Here is a 21,226-nt window from a genome sequence, read left to right as displayed (position 1 = left end):
GGAAGGTATGTATGGGTGAAAAAGGAGACTGAATCTGCAAGTAACTGACTGATTATTAAATCTTCTGATTACTAAATCTAAATCAAGTTGTAGATGCAAAATGAAAATTAAATATGATTTGCATGACATTTTGCTTGCTCAGACATCTTTCAGTGGAATAATGATTCAGTCTTGACCGAACTCTGAACCTCTGAATTGGATTTTCATTTTACCACCTTCTTCTTTGCAGTTGTTAATATATTCCTAGTGTTAACATGTTCTCAGGTTCTAAGAAAAAGGAAAAGCCCCGCTGTGGCCAAGTTAGCGTTTGGAATTCCCATGTCAACTCAAACATGGATAGCCAAATAAATCTGTTTATTGTATTTAAAATTATGCACATATTTAAATGTTCAATATATTTTGCTCACCTGAATCCCTTTATGAAACCTAAGTAGACCTATCCAGCTGAATTAAATGAAAAGAAGTATTATCTTCATAGTTATCAAGGATCTTGCACTTCTATACTCTCTTTGAAGTTGATTCCCTGAATGATTTTAATATTATATATATTCTCTTCATTATAAGCTTATGTGCAAATGAATTCCTGCCTGATACAAGGTTACCAGCAAAAGTGTCTTTGTGTGAGCAAGCATATTTATGAGTGAATGTATGCATTTGTCTATGTGTAATCATTGTATTTGACCACAATGGCCCTGCTTTTATTGGGAACAGAAAGTGGAGACCATATACTTTTTAATTCCTCCTACTCGAAGACATACTACTTGCGAACCATTGTGACAATCATCTTTGTGTCAATGGCTCTTGTATTTGTCATGTCATGTCCTGTTGCTGATGATAAACTTATACAAAAAGGATGCTCAGCTGCTTCTCTATCTCAGGAATCTTCTAATCTTCTAATGGACCAGTTGTTTGCAAACAGTGAGCCTGGAAAAAGATGACTGTATTGGTTTTGGCCAATAGGCAGCCATGGCAGGAGACAGATTAGAGGTGGGATAGAAGTGTGAGATCAGAGTATTTATTTCCCTGACTCCTTAGCTCTGGGGTTGCATTGAGTTAGCTCTGTATTTTGGCCTAATCCAATGGGAAAACTATAAGGCTGGAAACCTAGTTCTATTATCCATGCAAGTTAATCTCTCTGGGCGGGAGTCTGGGTGGAAAAGTGCAGAGTGTATCTGAAGGGACTCATGGACAATATCTGGCACATTATCTCTTAATGGAGCCTGCCCTGATACTTGAAAATTTATACCGCTAAGAGTAATATTTTCTTTAGAAATTAATAGTAAACATGAATTTTTAATTCAGTTAAGTCAAATGCCTGTATGATGCCATTCAACTTTAATAACAAAATGTCACATGTACTATGCCAGAAAAGAAAGAATGTGAAGTCGCTGCATTTTGTCCGACTCTTTCCGACTCCATGGACTGTAGCCTACCAAGCTCCTCCTTCCAAGGGATGTTCCAGGCAAGAATACTGGAGTGGGTTGCCAGTTTCTTCTCCAGTAGATACACTCAAAGTGCTGTGGAAGTCAGGGAGGGAGGGATCAACTTTATTTGGAAAGGCAGCAGGGCTTCTCCTTTGGGTAAGATCTTTCATTGTTCTAATGAAGAAAAGAGGAAGGAGATGCTATACAGAGAGGACAAGGTGATTCCTGAAAGAGCAAACGTGATTCTGAAGAAATCAGGAATATAGGAAAAGAAAATTGGCCTTTGGGGTTAGACTGAAAGCAGTACAAACCCAAGCTCTTCCATTTATTAGCGACTGGTAAATGAACAAAACCTCTCTGATGCTCATTTTTTATCATCTGTAAAAGAGACACAGTTATTCTTACCTCACAGATTACTTTTATTGATTAAATGAAACAATGTATGAAAAGTACCAATAGTTATATTTAATTGTTAGGAGTACTCCCTTTAGACACAGAGACTATTATGTCTGGATTACAAAATAATAACCTGTTTTTAGGCTGAGGAGCTATAGATAAAGAGGCAAGCAAACCAATAAGCAACAAGAATTCACCGTATAGTACGGGGAACTATTTTCGGTATCTTGTAATAATCTGTAATGGAAAAGAATGTGAAGCTGTACATCTGAAAATAACCACAATATTGTACTTCAGCTAGTTAAAAATGTATAAAAGGCAAACAAACAAATCATCAACAAAATAACTTTCTAACTTGGGTTCACATGATAACTTTTGTCTTGGGTGGTGGATCACTTATAATAGTAAGTTATTCCACTATTTCTCGTGTATGGTTGTTCTCTGCTGGCATCTATTGATAGTTTGGGTACTGAATAATTTCCCTATTTTTGCTCATTTCTTCCTTTTAAATATGTTGTAAACTGTAAAGAAGTCTTCATGGTGGGTTTCAATATACTCTAGGTCAAGCTTGTATGCATATTGTGCATGCATGAAGGTGGCTAGGTTGCTTCTGTTGTATCCAAGTCTTTGTGACCCTATGGACTGTAGCCTGCCAGGCTCCTTTGTCCATGGGGTTTTTCAGGCAAGAAAACTGGAGTGAGTCACCATGCCCTCCTCTACGGGATCATTCCGACCCAGGGATTGAACCCATGTCTCATAAGTCTCCTGCATTGGCAGACAGGTTCTTTACCACTAGCACCACTTGGGAAGCCCCTATATGCATATTAAAAAGTAATAGATGATAATGTTCAGTGAATGGAGTCATAGAAGTCTCTAATCTTCTAATTAAGTTATTCTTAATTTCTAATTAAGTTATTCAAAAGAAAGATCTTTCAACAGCTCTCATAGCTAGTTCTCACTTACTTTCTTCAAATCTTCTGAAAAGGGTCAGATTTTTCCATTATCTAAAATATTGAATTTGCTAACTTTGAGGTGTTTATGAACTCCACTGAAGAGAAACTCAGTGACCTTGATTTAGTCTTGCTTTCAACTGTGAAACTTTCTTCTTCAGTAAGTAACTGGCTTTATGTCCCTTTTCTTTTTCTGTCTTGATGCATATGTATAAAGAGATGTGCATCTATCCATTCATTTGATTCTCTTGCCCCAACACCCCCCCCCAACCACACAAAAGATCAGGATATATGGCATGTATCTATTACCTCTTTGGTGACGTTCTTATGTTGTATTTTGAAAAAAAATATTATTTTATTTCTCATTGTCCTCTTTTTTTGGAATCTTGCCTCTAGTTTAACAATATACCCATCGATTTGCCAATCTGTATTCAGAGTTTAGTCAGATTTAGGTTGGTAATTATATATGAATTAGACTACATGCCCCCAAACAGCAACTGGTTTACTGACTTCTAATGCTCCTGCAGACACCCGAGGGTATTCATTAAATGTTAATTAATAATGGTATGCTGAGTTGAATTGGCTTGTGGATTCTGGCTGACTGCTCTTCAATTTAAAATTCTGAGATGCATAGCATCAATCTATCAGCAGGCAGAATCAATTTTAATTTATTTCATGTGTCTAGAAAATTGTAGAGCTTTAAGAATTCAAAGAAGTGGATATTGTATTAGGTATGAAAGATAATATATAACAAAAAAATGAATGCAATGTGAAAGATTTGAGAGTTTTTTCTAGGGGCTTTTCCTTGCCTTTGTTTCTCTTAAAGTCTCGTTTGGACTCAGTTTTCCAAAATTCATGCAAAAGTGAGGTGGCATTTTTTTTTTTTTTTTTACTTTTTAACATATTTGTGGATTAGTGAATAATTATAAGAACTTGGAACATTCTGTTGTTGTCCTAAATGAACATTATACTTCTCATTGCTAAGGATGGTCACTGTATTTTAAGGTTTTGAAAGTAGTTGCAGATTATTTGGAGAAGTAGGAAGGAATTCTTGAAATATTCTAAGTTTTTTTGGCTTTATGATGGTTCTTTCAAGATGGTTCTCATTTGTTATAAGTAGTATATGACTCCATATTTATGTTTCAGCTTGCAAATGGTTATGGGAGCCATAGTTTTAAGGGAGACTTTCAGATTTTCAGTCATTTACTAACTTAATGATATAGAAAATTGTAAAATTGACTTTTTAAAAAGCCCAAGGAAATCTTTCTATAATAATTCTGATATAATTAGCCAAATTCAATCTAATTTGGAGTAAAAAGAAAGAAGTTTACTATTTTAATAAGATAGATTTGATGTGTTTCTGAGCTTTAAAATTAGTGTCCACTCAAGACTTTAAAAAAAAAATCATTTAAGAGGGGTGCTGGGCTTCCCTGGTGGCTCAGAGAGTAAAGAAACCACCTGCAGTGCAGGTCCCAGGTTCAATCCCTGGGTCGGGAAGATCTCCTGGAGAAGGGAACGGCTATTCACTCCAGTGTTCTTGCCTGCAGAGTTCCAGGGACAGAAGAGCCTGGCAGGGTACCGTTCATGGAGTCACAAAGACTCACACAAGACTGAGCGACTAACACTTTTACTTTTTCTTAGGCAAACACTCCTCAATTCTGTGGTGGTGGTTTAGTTTCTAAGTCATGTCCGACTCTTGCAACCCCATGGACTGTAGCCCGCCAGGCTCTTCTGTCCATGGGATTCTCCAGGCAAGAATCCTGGAGTGGGTTGCCATTTCCTTCTCCAGGGGATCTTCCCGACCCAAGGATTGAAACTGGGTCTCCTTCATTGCAGGCAGATTCTTTATCAAGTGAGTTACAAGTGAAGAATAATTGTATTTAGATCAGTATTCCATTCATTAAAGATGTAGAACCCTGAGCCTTCAATTATAGTTCCAGTTTTTCCTATTTTACATATAAATTTAGTAAATTATGTTATGATTAAAAATAACTTTTATATGTTTTGCTTAAAGCTCAATAAACATGAATCTGACAAATTAGATTTCTCTAAATAAACATTGTCAAAGAGTCAGGACATGACTGAGAGACTCAACAACAACAAAAGATGCTACTTGAAATCCCTGTATCATTTTAAACTGTACGATATATTTAATTCTCATTAGTAATTAATACTTCTGTCACCTCCCAAGGCAGTCATAGAGATCTACCAAAATCTTTCCAAGTAGATAATGAATACTTGACAACCTATTATATTTAAGCATTTAGATTCCATAAATATTTTTCTTTCAAAAATTCTGAAGTTAGTTAAATCCTGCCAGCACATACTCTACTTGGCTTTAAACCATCTCTTCACCAATTGATTTACTTTGAAGTGATCCTAACCTTCCTTTAATAACAAAATTTCCTACCTGACTTATTAATCCTGATTGTAATGCTCCTTATATTGATTATATTGAAAACTGATGCCCTGAGCTATCATAGGTTCCCTCTGATAGCTTAGTTGGTAAAGAATCCGCCTGCAATGCAGGAGACCCTGGTTCAATTCCTGGGTTGGGAAGATCCGCTGGAGAAGGGATAGGCTACCCACTCCAGTAATCTTGGGTTTCCCTTGTGGCTCAGCTGGTAAAGAATCCACCTGCAATGCGGGAGACCTGGGTTTGATCCCTGGGTTGGGCAGATCCTCTGGAGAAGGGAAAGGCTACCCACTCCAGTACTTTGGTCTGGAGAATTCCATAGACTATACAGTCCATGGGGTCGCAAAGAGTAGGACATGACTGAGCAACTTTCACTTTCAGCCTATCATAAGTAGTGAAAATTTTTAATTCCAGAGAATTTGAAAGGAAATTCAACTTTTTGAAATGTGTAAGACTGAATTACTATGAAGTCTTGCCTGCAAGGAGTTAAATTTTAAGGAATAGATCTATAATCAACCTGAATGCAGTTATGAGTATATTCATATGTGTTTATTTTGAAAGAAATCATCCTAAAATGTGTTCGTGTCACCAATATGAAAACTAAAAATGAAATTCTATGTTGCATAGCCCTTCTGATAGTGTTAGCCATTCTAAATTTGGATTAAGAAGCAGATATGGAAGAGTATTCTTTATACGAACTCCTATGTCTGTAGTCAGTTTAGGAGCAATATGTGTCCTTCCATCCCTACTCCTTCTGTAGGGTCAAGGATTTATTTGTAATTAGAATGGGACAATTAGGTGACACCCCTAGCCCCAGACACTGTGCGAACATACAGAGTCTTTTCACCACTCATTGTGGAAACTGCTTAAACTTAAGGAAATCATAGAATTAATGTGTAATATATTTATGGCTCAGTGGTAAAGAATCTGCCTGCAGGGCAGGAGATGTGGGTTCGGTTCCTGGGTCGGGAAGATTCCCTGGAGAAGGAAATAGCAACCCACTCCAGGATTCTTGCCTGGAGAATCCCATGGATAGAGGAGCCTGGTGGGCTACAGTCCATGGGGTCGCAAAGAGTTGGACATGACTGAGTGACTAAGCAGCAACGTATTTATATCAAGTGAGTTAGGAAATTATTCCCAGGTATCCTTGCCAGTGGAAGTGATAGTAGTTTCAGAACACCAATGATCTTGTCTGTTTAGGCTTTTGACACATTATACAAATGTGTGCTCTATGAAATAGAGTCTTTACCTGAAAGCCTAGGTTCAAATTCCAGATCCTTAAGACAGATTTTTTATCTTACCCTCCCAAACATATATACATGAAAACAGAAGATTCATAAACTGTGGGAAATAAAGCACAATGTACAGCTGAGTTCTTCTGATCAGAAAGTAAATTTTAGCTGCTTAAGAGAACAACATTGAAACCTAAATCAAAGAGTTATTCTTAATTTTACACTATCACAATGATTACTAGCTGTCATTTGGTGAGTGAAATAATTTAATTTTGAGTTATGCATCATAGCATTTTAAGATATCAATTCTTTTGTTTATATCAAAACACATTTTATGTAATTGCTGCTATGTAAAGTTGAGCAATTAGCATCTGTGGCAATTAAAACTAATAGAGTATAAAGAATATTATCCCAATTACGTTGCCAGAAATTTCCTATTGAGCAAATAAACTGAAAATTGTGTTCAAATAAAGATAGTAAAATTTAACTTTAAAAGATGACTTTTCCACAGAACCTTAGTCCCTCCTTATGCTGCTCTGAGGCAGAGATGTGAGGAAAACAGCTATTCTGTCACTTCTTTTTCTTTCAGTGGTTCTCTCCTAGATGTTTTATATATTTTGAAATTAATACACTTTGGGGGGAAATGCATTACATCAATTTTCAGACCTTGTTAAAGATTCTAAGGAGAGTGAGAAATTTTCATTTTCATTTTTTTTTGTTTTTGGAGTGTAGTCACTTTACAATGTTCTGTTAGTTTGCACTGTACAATGAAGTGAATCAGATATTTGTGTCCATATATCCCTTCCCTCTTGGACCACCTTCCCACCACCCCCGCTGCCCCATCCCACCCCTCTAGGTCAGCACAGAGCACCGAGCTGGGCTCCCTGTGCTATAAGCAGGTCCCATTACTCATCTGTTTTACATGGTAGTGTATATATGTCGGTCCCAATCTCCCAACTCACCCCACTCCTCCTCCCACCCCTGTGTCTACACCTCTGTTCTCTATATCTGCATCTCTATTCCTGCCCTGCAGTTAGGTTCCTCTGTACCATTTTTCTAGATTCCATGTATGTGCATTAATATATCATATTTATTTTTCTCTTTCTGACTTATTTCACTCTGTACAGCCACTATGGAGAACAGTATGGAAATTCCTTAAAAAACCAAAAATAGAACTATCATATGACCCGGAAATCCCACTACTGGGCATACACTCTGAGAAAACCATACTTCAAAAGGACACATGTACCCCAGTACATGTTCGTTGCAGCACTATTTACAATAGGCTGGACATGAGAGCAACCTAAATGTCCATGGACAGATGAGTGGATAAAGACAGTGTGGAACATAATATACGACAGAATGTTGTCCAGCCGTTAAAAGGAATGAAGTTGGGATTTGTAGAAACGTGGATGGGCCTAGAGTTTGTCTTACAGACAATGAGAAATTTTGAAAAGCTTTAAAGAAATATAGATGAGTCTTTAAACCTCTCCTCTGTTATATCATCAATTTTCCCTCTCCAGTGAATAATTCCAGTAAGAATATAATATTCTGAAGTATTTCTCTTCTTAAATCCCTCTAATCCTCACAACTCCCCTGCTCACCCATCACCACCCCTATTTCTCTGCTCCTCTACACATTAAAATGCCTCGAAGTCTTGTTTACATTGGCCATTTCTGTTTTCTCTCTCCCATGATGTTACTCCCTCAGTCGTGTCCGAATCTTTGCGACCCTATGGACTGTAGCCCACCAGGCTCCTCTGTCCATGGAATTCTCCAGGCAAGAATACTGGAGTGGACTGCCATTTCCTTCTCCAGAAGATCTTCCTGACCCAAGGATCAAACCCATGTCTGTTGTGTCTCCTGCACTGACAGGCAGATTCTTTACCACTGCACCACCTGGACTTTCTTTTTCAAATTCTTTTCCCATTTAGGTTATTTCAGAATAGTGAGCAGAGTTCCCTGTGCTGCCATACAGTAGGTCCTTGTTGGTTATCTCGTTTTTATTTATTTATTTATGGACATACCACTGGGTTGTGGGATCTTATTTCCCTGATCAAAGACTCAACCCAGCTTCTTGGCAATGAAAGCCCGGAGTTCTGACCACTGGACAACCAGAGAATTCTCTGGTTACCTATTTTAAATATAGCAGTTTGTACATGTCAATTTCTGCCATGATCTGATGAGCACATTCCAATGATGATTTTATTTGTGTTGGCCTAGTCGATCTTTCAAGGTCACTAATAAGCTCCATGCTGTCTAATCTGTGACCCCTGCGTCCCCTAATTGAGTGGTCTATACTTAACTCCTCATCTTCTTGAATGCCCTCAACAACATTTGACTCACCTGATAACTTTCTTTACTCAACCTCTCTTGTTTCTCTCCCCATCATCTCAATCTGATTCCTTTTCTTAATCTCTAAAAGTTGGAGCTCACTTGAACTTTTTTGCTCTAGTCGAGCTACAGTATTCCCTGGGGACCTCATCCAGTTCTATGTCTTTTTATATTATCACCTTGATGACTTTCAAATCTGTATCTTCAGGCCCGATCTTTCCCATGAATTCCAGCCTTTGTTTTGCTCCCTGCTATATCCTCAGAAGTGTGACACCGTACAGGTGCTCAATCAATATTAAGTGAATAAATAAATGAATGTTCTGTTTTATTTTTCAAGGTAGTTGTAGAAACCAAGTAAAATCAGGAGATAAAAGTAATTTACCTTGAAATTGTCATTATATTATTTATCCTGCATTTTTGCGCTATTCAAAAATGATAAAAGCAGTAGGGTATGAGAGGATTTGGGTGGGGGGAGCGGTGCTTACCCAGTGGCTCAGTGGTAAAGAATCCCCCTGCAATGCAGGAGATGCAGAGATGTGGGTTGGATCCCTGGGTCAGGAAGATCCCCTGGAGAATGAAATGGCAACCCACTCCAGTATTCTTGCCTGGAGAATCCCATGGACAGAGGAGCCTGGTGGCTACAGTCCATGGGGTCACAAAAGAGTCAGACACAACTGAGCAACTAAACAACAAGATGAGAGGATTTTAAAAATGTTTTCATGTTTCTAATCTAGATTTTCAGAAATGGTATGTCTCCCCAAATTCAATGTTCTGTTTCATTCTTCAGACTCTGAGAACCAAGGAAAGAGGTATAATGAATCGGTATTCAAGTGCAAAAATAAATGCTCTAATGTTTGCTCTGATAAAAGCATAGTATCTTTAATGCATGAGGCCCACAAATTTGATAGACTCAGTAATTCCAACTTGAATGACAGGTCCTTGCAAAACTAGTTGCAGAGTGTTAATCATTTACAATGCAAATAAGCAATTAGATAAGTTATATGATTCATAGCTTTAAAGCTTAACACTTTCTGGCTTAACGGCTGTCGATGAAAGCGGAAGACATGGGTGCAAGCTAATACAATGAATGCAGTTGAGACACATCAATTCTAAAATTATAAGTTCTGCCTGTTATAGCAAATTCTCTTGATGTTGTTCAGTCACTAAGTCATGTCTGGCTCTTTGCAATCCCATGGAATACAGCACTCCAGGCTCCCCTGTCCTCCACTATCACCTGGACTTTGCTCAAACTCATCTCCATTGAGCTGGTGATGCCATCTAACCCTCTCATCCTCTGCTGCCTCCTTCTTCTTTTGCTTTCCATCTTTCCCAGCATCAGGGTCTTTTCCAATGAGTCGGCTCTTTGCATCAGGTGGCCAAAGCATTGGCTCTTCAGCTTCAGTATCAGTCCTTCCAGTGAATATTCATGGTTGATTTCTTTAAACTTTATGGTGCATCAAAATCTTCTGGCAAGCACATTGAAATACAGATCACTGGGCCCCATCACCACTGTTTCTCATTCAGCTGGGCTTGGGACCAAGTATTTGCATGTCTAACAAGTCCTCAGTTGTTTCCTATTATTCTCTTGGACAGATACGAGTTTCATTACACTTTGAGAAATGCTGCAATAAAAAGTTTATTGTTCTGTTCATGTGGAATATAAAATTCAATATAACTCCAAAACTTTTCTCCAAAATTTCCCAATATTCCCCAGTATTAAAGTCATTAATTATACTGTTAAGGGACCTCCCTATTGAACAACACTTTTCATTTTAGATTCATTCAAGGCAAAACCTCTCTTCTGCCTTGCTTTGTAAACTGTGAATGGCATTTCATTTGCTACGACTTGTAGATTATGGCATCAGGACTTGCTTTCATTTGTCACTTCCATCTGTATCACCACTGTCAGAGTAACTCTGATCCGAATATACATGTCATTTATTCTCGTTGCGTTGCCTGCCTTCTATGTCAATCAGATAAGATTTTTAATTCATTTATCTCCCAAAGTAAGCCAAGCTAAATTAAAAGGCAAACGTTTACATATTTTGGTTCTTCCAAGGAAATGTTCTAGTTTAATTTCTCAGAAGTTTTCATCAGCAGAATTTAATTAGATACTGTGAAGGAAGTGACGAGATCCTGAATCTTTGACACGAGTCAAAATATATCGTTGGATTTAAATTGAGCTTCTATTGACTGCTCAGTGCAATCTGGAAAACAGATACCCAAAGTGTAAAAAATTGTATCACTTTTTATAGTTAATGTACGCAGCACAAATAGTAGGTTTTTGAAAGAATGACTCCAAGAAATGTGGAAAATTAGTGGAAATACGAACTATGTCTATTTAAGTTTTTAAAATTTTAATTAATCATTTGAAAATAAATGTATCACAATTGTACTTTTAAAACATGACCAATATGAAAATCAACATTTCCTTAGAAGATAAATCAATGGTTACTTTCCTATAAAAGGACTTTCCTTAAGTATAATCAGAAAATATATGTGTGTATGTGTGTGTATACACACACACACACACACACACACACACACATATATATATAGCTTTGTTGTTCAGGTCCTCAGTCATGTCTGACTCTTTGTGACCCCATGGACTGCAGCATGCCAGGCTTCTCTGTCCTTCACCATCTCCGGAGTCTGCTCAACTCATGTCCACTGAGTCGGTGATGCCATCCAGCCATCTCATTCTCTATCATCCCCTTCTTCTCCTGCCTTCAGTCTTTCCCTCATCAGGGTCTTTTCCAATGAGTCAGTTCTTTGCATCAGGTGGCCAAAGTATTGGAGCTTCAGCTTCAGCTTTAGTCCTTCTAGTGAATTATTCAGGGTTGATTTCCTTTAGGATTGACTGGTTTGATCTCCTTGCAGTCCAAGGGACTCTCAAGAGTCTTCTCCAACACCACAGTCTGAAGGCATCAATTCTTCGGCGCTCAGCCTTTTTTATTGTCCAACTCTCACATCTGTACATGACTACTGGAAAAAAACCATAGCTTTGACATAGCTTTAGTCAGAATATATGTATATTTTTCAAAAGTAAGCTACTTTCATGCATTTTAAAGGATTCAAATTATAAATATTTAATTTATCAAAAAACTTTATGTTCGAATTATACATGGCAGTGGGGCTTCCCAAGTAGTGCAGTTGGTAAAGAATCTGCCGGCCAGTGCAAGAGACACAGGAGATGCAGGTTCAAATCCTGGATCAGGGAAGATCCCCTGGAGAAGGAAATGGCAACCACTCCTTTATTCTTGCTGGGAAATCCTATGGACAGAGGAGCCTAACGGGCTACAGTCCATAGGGTCACAAAGAGTCAAACATGGCTAAACAGGCGTACAATGACACATGGCAGTTACAGCAGCAGGGTGTTCTATGTCCCAAGCACCATACAACATATTTTGTGGGTTATTTATCCGATTAATTCACAATAATGCCAAGAAGCAGGTACTCATCACCCTCAGTTAAAGCTGAAGGATTTTATAGCTAGTCAGTGAGTAATCTGAACTTGAATATGGCTTCTCTGTCTTAACTCTTAACCACTTTTCAGTAGTTCCTCATAAGCACATATCTGTCTTTGCAATTTGATCCAGGAATCACTTTTGCTCTGATAGTCACATATTTGGACATTTCTTAGAGTGAAGCCTGTAGAAAGGTAACCAGAAATCATTTGTACAGTGTAGAATTTTTAGGTCAATGCTTTCTATATCTGTAGCTGGAAAACCATGATGGTGTGATCACTCACCTAGAGCCAAACATCCTGGAGTGTGAAGTCAAGTAGGCCTTAGGAAACACTACAGACAAAGCTAGTGGGTGATGGAGTTCCAAGCTAGTTATTTAAAATCCTAAAAGATGATGCTGTTAAAGTATTGTACTCAATTTGTCAGCAAATTTGGAAAACTCAGCAGTGTCCACAGGACTGGATTCATTCCAATCCCAAAGAAGGACAATGTCACAGAATTTCAAACTACTGGACAATTGCACTCATTTCACATGCAAGTAAGCTTATGCTCAAAATCTTTTAAACTTGGCTTCAACAGTACATGAACCATGAACTTCCAGATGTACACTTTGGATTTATAAAAGGCAGAGGAACCAGAGATCAAATTGCAACATCTGTTGGATCATAGAGAAAGCAAGGGAATTTCAGGAAAATATCTACTTCTGCTTCATTGACTATGCTAAAGCCTTTGACTGTGTATCCACACAACAAATTGTGGAAGATTCTTAAAGAGATGGGAATACCAGACCAACTTACCTGCCTCCTGGGAAACCTGTATGCAGGTCAAGAAGCAATAGCTAGAACCAGACATGGAACAACAAACTGGTTCCAAATTGGGAAAGGAGTGTGTCAAGGCTATATAGTGTCACCCTGCTTATTTAACTTATATGCAGAGTATATCATGCAAAATGCCAGGGTGGATGAATCACAAACTGGAATCAAGATTGCAGGAAGAGCTATCAATAACCTCACATATATAGATGACACCTCCCTAATGACAGAAAGCAAAAAGGAACTTAAGAGCCTCTTGATGAAGGTGAAGGAGGAGAGTGAAACAGCTGGGTTAAAACTCAACATTAAAAAAAAAAAAAACTAAGACCATGGCATCTGGTCCCATCACCTCACGGCAAATAAAAGGGGAAAAAGTGGCAGCAATGACAGATTTTATTTTCTTGGACTTCTAAGTCACTGCAGATGGTGATTGTAGTCATGAAATTAAAGATGCTTACTTCTTGGAAGGAAAACTATGACAAACCTAGACAGTGTCTTAAAAAGCAGAGGCATCACCTTACTGACAAAGGTCCATTTAGTCAAAGCTATGGTTTCTCCAGTAGTCATCTATGGATGTGAGATTTGGACCATAAAGAAGGCTGAGTGCTGAAGAATTGATACTTTCAAAACGTGGTGCTGAAGACACTTGAGAGTCCCTTGGACTGCAAGATCAAACCAGTCAATCCTAAAAAAAAATCAACCCTGAATATTCAGTGGAAAGCTGAAGCTCCAATACTTTGGCCACCTGATGCAAAGAGCCAACTCACCGGGAAAGACCTTAATGCTGGGAAAGATTGAAAGCAAAAAGGAAAAGGGGATGACAGAGGATGAGATGGTTAGATATCATCACTGACTCAATGAACATGAATTTGAGCAAATTCCAGGAGACAGCGAAGGACAGGGAAGCCTGGTGTGCTGCAGTCTGTGGGGTTGCAAAAAGCTGGACATGACTTGATGACTGAACAACAACTAGCGAAGTATAGACAGACTCTCAAAGTAAATCATTTATAAATATTATTAGAAAATTTTAGAAATGTACCATAAATAATAAATACCAATCATAGTTGGTTAATAAATGTTCATTTACAGCTGTTTTCAGCTTACACATAAAGCAGCTATATGTGATGGCCTGATTCCTTCTTCCAAAGAGAATATGATCTAGTAAGGAGTATAAGAAGTATGTAAAACAGTATTATAAAGTAGTGATGAAATTAAAATGTCACATTAGTTTTATTATAATGTAAGACATTCAGTTGTGTGTTTGCTGTGTCCTGACAGCAAACTCCAGAGTGATGGTACAGCCTTCGGCCTTTAATTGATTCTCGTTTTCTTGTTTAAGAGTACTAAAATTTTGAAAATCTCATTAAAGATTGATGTAAAGTTTCTGTTGACAAAATGCATTGAAATTTTACCACTCTGATATTTTTTGAAATCAACTTGGAAGGAAAAAATACTTGTAAAAATTATGATTAGTAAAGCATACCAAAACTCTTAATTTTCAGAGAACAATGTCTCTATAATACACATGAAAATGATAGTGAATGTGAGGCCAATTTGTTCTCTGGCCTTATTTTGTAAATTACATGCTATTTTATTATTTTGTTGTTGTTGTTTATTGAGATGATTGTATCCATAGAAACCTAGAATTAGTTGCTTGTAGTTCACAGGACACTGGTTGTTTTCCAAATGTCATTCTCCATAAAAGGGAAGAAATGTTTTTCTATGTCAGTAACTTTCCACTGATGTGATTCAGAATTTACTTTTTATCTTGTGATTTATCATTAGAGTTCCACTACTACTGAAGACTCAGACTAAGTGTTGAAGAAAATAATGCTTAAAAAATTAAGACCTTAAAAAAAAAATTAAGACCTTGAAGTCCTATGTATAAAAATTAATAACCCTACTTGAAACACTTACATATTTTCTGTAAGCTCTAATTAAATTGGTAGTACACAGGTCTCAGTTTAAAGTGATTTGTAATTGGGAATGAGGAAACATTTTGCCCTTGAAATTATTAGCAGTATCAGAGCTGTTCACTGAAATGTCCTCAGGCCTGTACCATGAACTCTGCTTGGAAACTGAACCCAAATGTTTCCCTTGAGCAAGTTGTTTTAAAGTTCAAACCCAAACAAGTAGTTCACTGTGTATCTTTAAAAGTTTGTTTACTTGAGCTGATACACATATTTCACTTCTGATCATTTTGCTTTTAAGTTCATAATTTTGACAATTTACAGTTAATTCTCCAAGGGAAACTAATCTACCTTGGTGACTGCTTCTGGAAATTTCCACACAATAAATTCAGTGAAATATTTCTTTAAATATAGTCTTTAAGAAAGGTAGCAGTCTATTTTACTGATAAAGTCCTAGTTACATGACGCAGCCTATACTTTGAGCAATGCTGGTCTGCTGGTCCAAATCCTCTTTTGGGAATGTACTCAGGGATGTATTTTGGGAAAGAGGGAGAAGAGGTTATAGGTAATTAACATACTGAGAATTCTGAAAATTCAAAATTGAACAATTTTAAGTAGCACTGAATGAAGTTAGTCATAATTACCTTCACAAATCACAAATTACAAATTACAAATCACAAATCACCTGGAATTTTTACTGATTAATGTTTTCATGACATACAATTCTTATCTCTTCTTCTTCACAATAATTTCTTTCTGATGATAAAATAATATATGGTATATCATCTGGAGTAATGTATATATTATAAAATAACGCATGGCTGAACATCTGGAAAATACAGAAAAATACCAAAATAGAGCAAAAATTTTCCAATCCTAGTATTCACAGATAATCATCATTAAAATTATTGTGTATATTAATCTAGTATCTTATTTATCTGGCTTTCTATCTATATGAAAATAGAGATATCATATGTATATATATAATGTGTACATTCTCTTGTGTATTAAAAGTTCATATTAATAAATATTCTTCAAAATCTTATTTTAGTGATTTCATCATAAGGAATATTATCCATATTCCTATCTACAGTGAGCATGTATATCTCGGTATACCATTCCCAATATTTCTCTTAAATATTCAAAATCTTTGCAGAGGTTTTCATCAAAAGTATTATCTTTTAAATTATTATTTTGTCATTATAAGAGGAATTGAAGTTTCCATGTAGTAAATATTTGTATTTCTTTATTGAATTAACTGTACATCTACTTTGGGCTTCTCCCGTGGCTCAGGGGTAAAGAATCCATCCCTAATACAAGAGACACAGGAGATGTGGGTTCTATCTCTGGGTAGGGAAGATCCATTGGAGGAGGAATTGGCAGCCCACTCCAGTATTCTTTCCTGGAAAAAATCCCAGAGGAGTCTGGTGGGCTACAGTCCATGGGATCACAAAGAGTTGGATATGACTGAGCAGCTAACACACACACACACACACACACACACACACACACACTTGAATTTTACATTAAGCTTTTTCTTAATCTATTAAGTTCATTAGGCTTTTCTTAATCTACTTTTTAATTTTTGCAAAAGTTAATCATGCCAATTATTTTATTTTGGGGAAGAAAAAACTTCATATTAAATGCAAATATACAGAAGATCCCAATGAAATGTACACATACTTTCAATTACATATAAACAAGTAAAAATGAATTATTTGACCTACTTGGTTAATTTAAAATCAAATGCTTGAAATGTTAACACTAGCACCAAAGCATTGCTACCAACCCAAGTTAATATCTAAAAGGTAATTTTAAAAAATAAAAATAGCTCTGTATAGATATTTATGTTCAAGCAGAGTTTACAAATGGAAAATGTATACTGGTTATATTATAATATTTATCCAATATACACATACACGTGGATTGAAGATGACTATAATACTATCACTTTGGTGATAGTTACATCTTAAGGTTGCGTTTTAAAATTTCCTCTTTTGAAAGAATTTTTGGTTAAATAGTTAAATGGAACATTAAGAGTGAAACTTGATCCAAATCCTTGAAAGTCAACATTGAGCTTATTCATTTATCAAATCATACATTTAATAAATTGTCTTTGAGTTGCAATTGCAAGGCACAGTACCAGAACTGTGTACTCTCAGAACACAGTACTCTCAGAACTGAAGGATTAGGAATTAGGAACAGGTGGCTTCTCCAGTTAGAAGTCACGTGAACTTTAATGCAGAGAATTTAGTTCATATCTATTTAAATGTCTCCAATTGTTTTAATTACATTCTTAGCAATGAGTCTTTTATTTCCACTGAGACCCATAGAAAAAAGTCTTTCTAAATCTTCTTCCCCCTCTTCTGCTAATTCAACTGAAGAATCAAGATCTATATCCATGGGTGAAATTCACAGGTGGGATTTTGTATCTGTGATTGACAGTCAAAATGAGATTCAGGGTCAGACCCACAGCATCACTGGCAGAGATAGAGAATCAAATGAAAAGTCGGGATAATGACCATTGGCGCTTATCATTCTCCTTTTTTCCCTGCTTTCAGGCAGAAACACACTCCAGTGGCTGTCGCTTACTCTCATTACTAGGACTGTCTCAGCCAGGGTTGGGAGTGACACAGCAGGATATTACAGTCTGGATTGCTAAGCATCCTCCAGGCAAAGACAATAATTAAAACATTTTTACTTCAAAATGATAATATTTTTTATAAGTGGATCAGATACAGAATAAAGTTTTAGTACTGCGCCATGCCAAATGAAGCATTTTTCTTTGGTCATTTAGTTCTTTCTGCTACTTATATCACACAGGCATGCATATACATATGAATGTGTGGTAAATTTTCCTACAGGGAAGATCCCCTGGAGAAGGGCTTGACAACCCACTTCAGTATTCTCGCTTGGAGAAGCCCATGGACAGAAGAGCCTGGCGGGCTACAGTCCATGGGGTCCCAAAAGTCAGGCATGACTGAAGTGACTTAGCAAATTTTCCTACAAATACAGTATACAATTTTAATGTGCATTGTTATGTATCAAAGAAAGACAGCCTTCTAAAAAACAAAGCCTCCTGTGTGTGTATTGTTGACTAATTGTTCCTAAGCCCTTAGTAGTGTACTCGACTTGTTGTGTATCTCTGAGGTCAAATTAGAGGTACTATGTCCTTTTGGAATTTGTAGATACAGAAGGCAGTTAAATGAGAGTGAATGAATATTTTCAGAATTTCTCATTCAGCCTAACAGTACTAGTATTTTAATTTCATTTCATTTGACTTTCACGAAAAAAAAATTTATTAGTGACTGTTATTTCTAAAGCATGACTAAAAATACTGAGTTTCCAGAAGCTATGTGATTTCCCAGAAGATACACTGCTAATAGAAAATAGAATTGCGGTTTCAGCAGGGTTTTCTCTGATATCCTGAACCTATACTTTTAAAGATACAAGTAATTTAAAGTGAGGATTAACCTAGGATAGACCTAGAAGTGTAAGAGGGTCATTGTTTCCCTAATAGTGAGTTGTTCTCTTCAAAGTGAAAAGTCTCCTCTTGTTTATTCAAGAGATTTGTAAACTTTAGGAAACTGATTGGATGTTGGCCCTCACCCCCCACCCCCTAATTCATTGTATTGAAATGTAAAACACTAATGCTGGCATTTCTACTGATTGGCTTAAAGTTATTTCATTTCTCTAACCTCTCACCTGTTCTGTTAACTTGCATCATGCTAGAAACATATTTCTCAACCTAGGACATTTGTGTAAACTTCAGAGAACATAAACTCAAAGGTCTAGAGTTTTCAGAGCTTTGCAAATGAGGCTGGATGTGAAAGAGTAGGGAGTGGTGGGACTTGTAAATTGGAGTCTCAAGCTCCTGATAAAGGAGCTGTTTTTGAGCTCCTTCAATTGCAAGGTGTGAGAGCCTGCTCTCAGAACTAAAGGGCTGTGAATTAGAACAGGGTATCTGCTCTGATCACTTACAAACAAATGACAACAATGTCCTAAATAAAACACTGGGTATGAATTCATCCAAGCCAAGGCTACACCTTTCCAGCACTTAGTGAAAATTAAATTGTGCATAAATAGTTTGAGCACCTTAGAAATTGAATTCTGACATATTATCAGAATTCAGAGTTAAGTACTTAGTGATCCTTTTTCTTAATTATTCCTTCTGTGAACAATGCTAGTCATGTGTAAAGAGAGTGAAGCAGTGCAGTCTCAGATACTTTGTTTTCAGAAATACTCCTTTAAGCATATAAATGCTTCAGAGACCACTGGCATTTCAAGATTGATTTTAGAGATTATACAGGTTTTAAAGGGTATGTGTTGTGTTTCTGGAATGGGGAGGAGGAAATAAGAGAAATCAACAAGCAAGTAGTTACATACAGATGTGAGAATTGGACCATAAAGAAGGCTGAGAGCCAAAGAATTGATGCTTTTGAACTGTGGTTTGGAGAATACTCTTGAGGGTCCCTTGGATGGCAAGGAGATCAAACCAGTCAATCCTAGAGGACAGCAACCCTGAATAGTCATTGGAAGGACTGATGCTGAAGCTGAAGCTATTCTTTGGACACCTGAGAAGAGCCAACTCACTGGGAAAGATCCTGATGCTGGGAAAGATTGAAAGCAGAAAGAGAAGGGGACGAAGAGGATGAGATGGTTGAAGAGCATCACCAACTCAGTGGACATGGGTTTGAGCAAACTCCAGGAGGTATTGAAGGACAGGAAAGCCTGACATGCTGCCGTTCACGGGGTCACAAAGAGTCAGAACACAACTTAGCATCTGAACAACAACAAGCAAGGAGTTAACTGCTGAGGTTTCCTGAAGCTCACTCTTAGGTGGGAGGGCCATTTGGGATGTTGACTTGGCCATTGTGACTGGCCAGGCTTCTGTGTTCTTTTGTTTGTCCCCCTGAAAGTGTGATCAAGGGAAGAGGCTCCCCTTTCCAGCAGAGAAAAATAGAGGAGAAACCTCTGGGTCAGATTTTCACGTGTGGCTCTTACCCTCTCTGGGGACTCTTGTTCTCAACCATGATGTCCCGGTGGCCTCCCTTGTGTGTGCCAAGAAAAGGCAGCCCATTCAGCTCTTGCTTGGAATGAAAACTCAGGCTCTGTGGACCACTTCTGCATCTTTCATTTAGCTTCTGCCATTTTTCCTTATTCAGCAGTGCAGAGTGAATAGACTGGATTATGAGTTAATGCAGGCCTATGGGCTGTTGCTAGGACAAAAAGCTAGGCTTTGTTTGGGGAATGACATTTGTTTGCTGGCTTTCTCTTGGAAACATAAGAGCCTTTCCCTTTTAAGCAGATTCTTTTTTTTTCCCCATGCTGAAACCATGGTAAATATTTTCAATTCATTGGGTAGAACCTAGTGCTAGCTGCATTAGGTACAGTTTATGTTTCAGGGATTCATCGGAGGCAGCTGATGAGGAAACTTTGGCTGAGCACACACTCATGTGTAACTGTTCCTGTCTTTTTACAGGAGGCGATCGAGATCGAATGACAGCCAATCATGAGAGCTATCTCCTTATGGCGAGCACCCAGAATGATATGGAAGACTGGGTCAAGTCCATCCGCCGAGTCATCTGGGGACCATTTGGAGGAGGTGAGTATATTTTAAAATCATGGAAAAACAGGAAAGGTTGGCCAAACTTGTTCATCCTTTTCCCAAGCCAGTGTCACTATCAGCTCCTACTTTCATATGAATGAATGTTAAAATAAGCAAGCTACTTTTTTATTTTTAGACACATATCTAAGTAGCTTCTAGATGCTTGCATGTGTGCTGAGTAGCTTCAGTGGTGTCCAATTCTTTTGAGACCCCATGGACTGTAGTCCACCAGGCTCCTCTGCCCATGGGATTCTCTGGGCAAGAATATTGGAGCAGGGTGCCGTTTCCTACTCCAGGGGATCGTCCCAACCCAGGGATCAAACCTGTGTCTCTTATGTCTTCTGCATTGATAGGCAGGTTCTCTACCCCCAGCACCACGTGGGAATTTGAATCAAATATCATTAGTAACCAAATTTCTTCCATGAATATTTTGAATTATAGAAAGAGATAATAGTTTTATTTTAGATTGTTGTTTTTTATATTGTACTAACAATATTTATGACCCTGATACCATAAATGTGGATTAGTTAATAGCATGTAGATACAGGACAAAAAATATTTTGTCTGTTAGTTTTGGATGAGATTTCAGCCCCCAGATGCTCAGTGGTATCAAATAGAAGTGGCAAAGCATTGAAAGAGAATCTGCTAATTAACAGAGTTTAAAAAAAAAAAATCCTT

The 21,226-nt window shown here is 37.5% G+C and overlaps 1 protein-coding gene across 5 annotated transcripts in view; it reads left to right on the top strand.

Moving 5' to 3' along the window:
- ARHGAP24 (Rho GTPase activating protein 24) overlaps nt 1-21,226 on the top strand; it is a 544,676-nt gene that overhangs the window by 448,448 nt on the left and 75,002 nt on the right. For all 5 annotated transcript variants that reach the window (XM_065914155.1, XM_065914159.1, XM_065914157.1 and 2 more), the window contains one exon: nt 20,423-20,545. In XM_065914155.1, coding sequence (XP_065770227.1) covers nt 20,423-20,545 — 123 coding nt within the window. The remainder of the gene's footprint in view (nt 1-20,422; nt 20,546-21,226) is intronic.

The sequence above is a fragment of the Muntiacus reevesi genome, chromosome 22, assembly GCF_963930625.1.
Source record: "Muntiacus reevesi chromosome 22, mMunRee1.1, whole genome shotgun sequence".
Lineage (NCBI taxonomy): Eukaryota > Metazoa > Chordata > Mammalia > Artiodactyla > Cervidae > Muntiacus > Muntiacus reevesi.
Note: the sequence above shows the minus strand (reverse complement) of the source record. Positions and strands in the feature narration are given on the sequence as shown.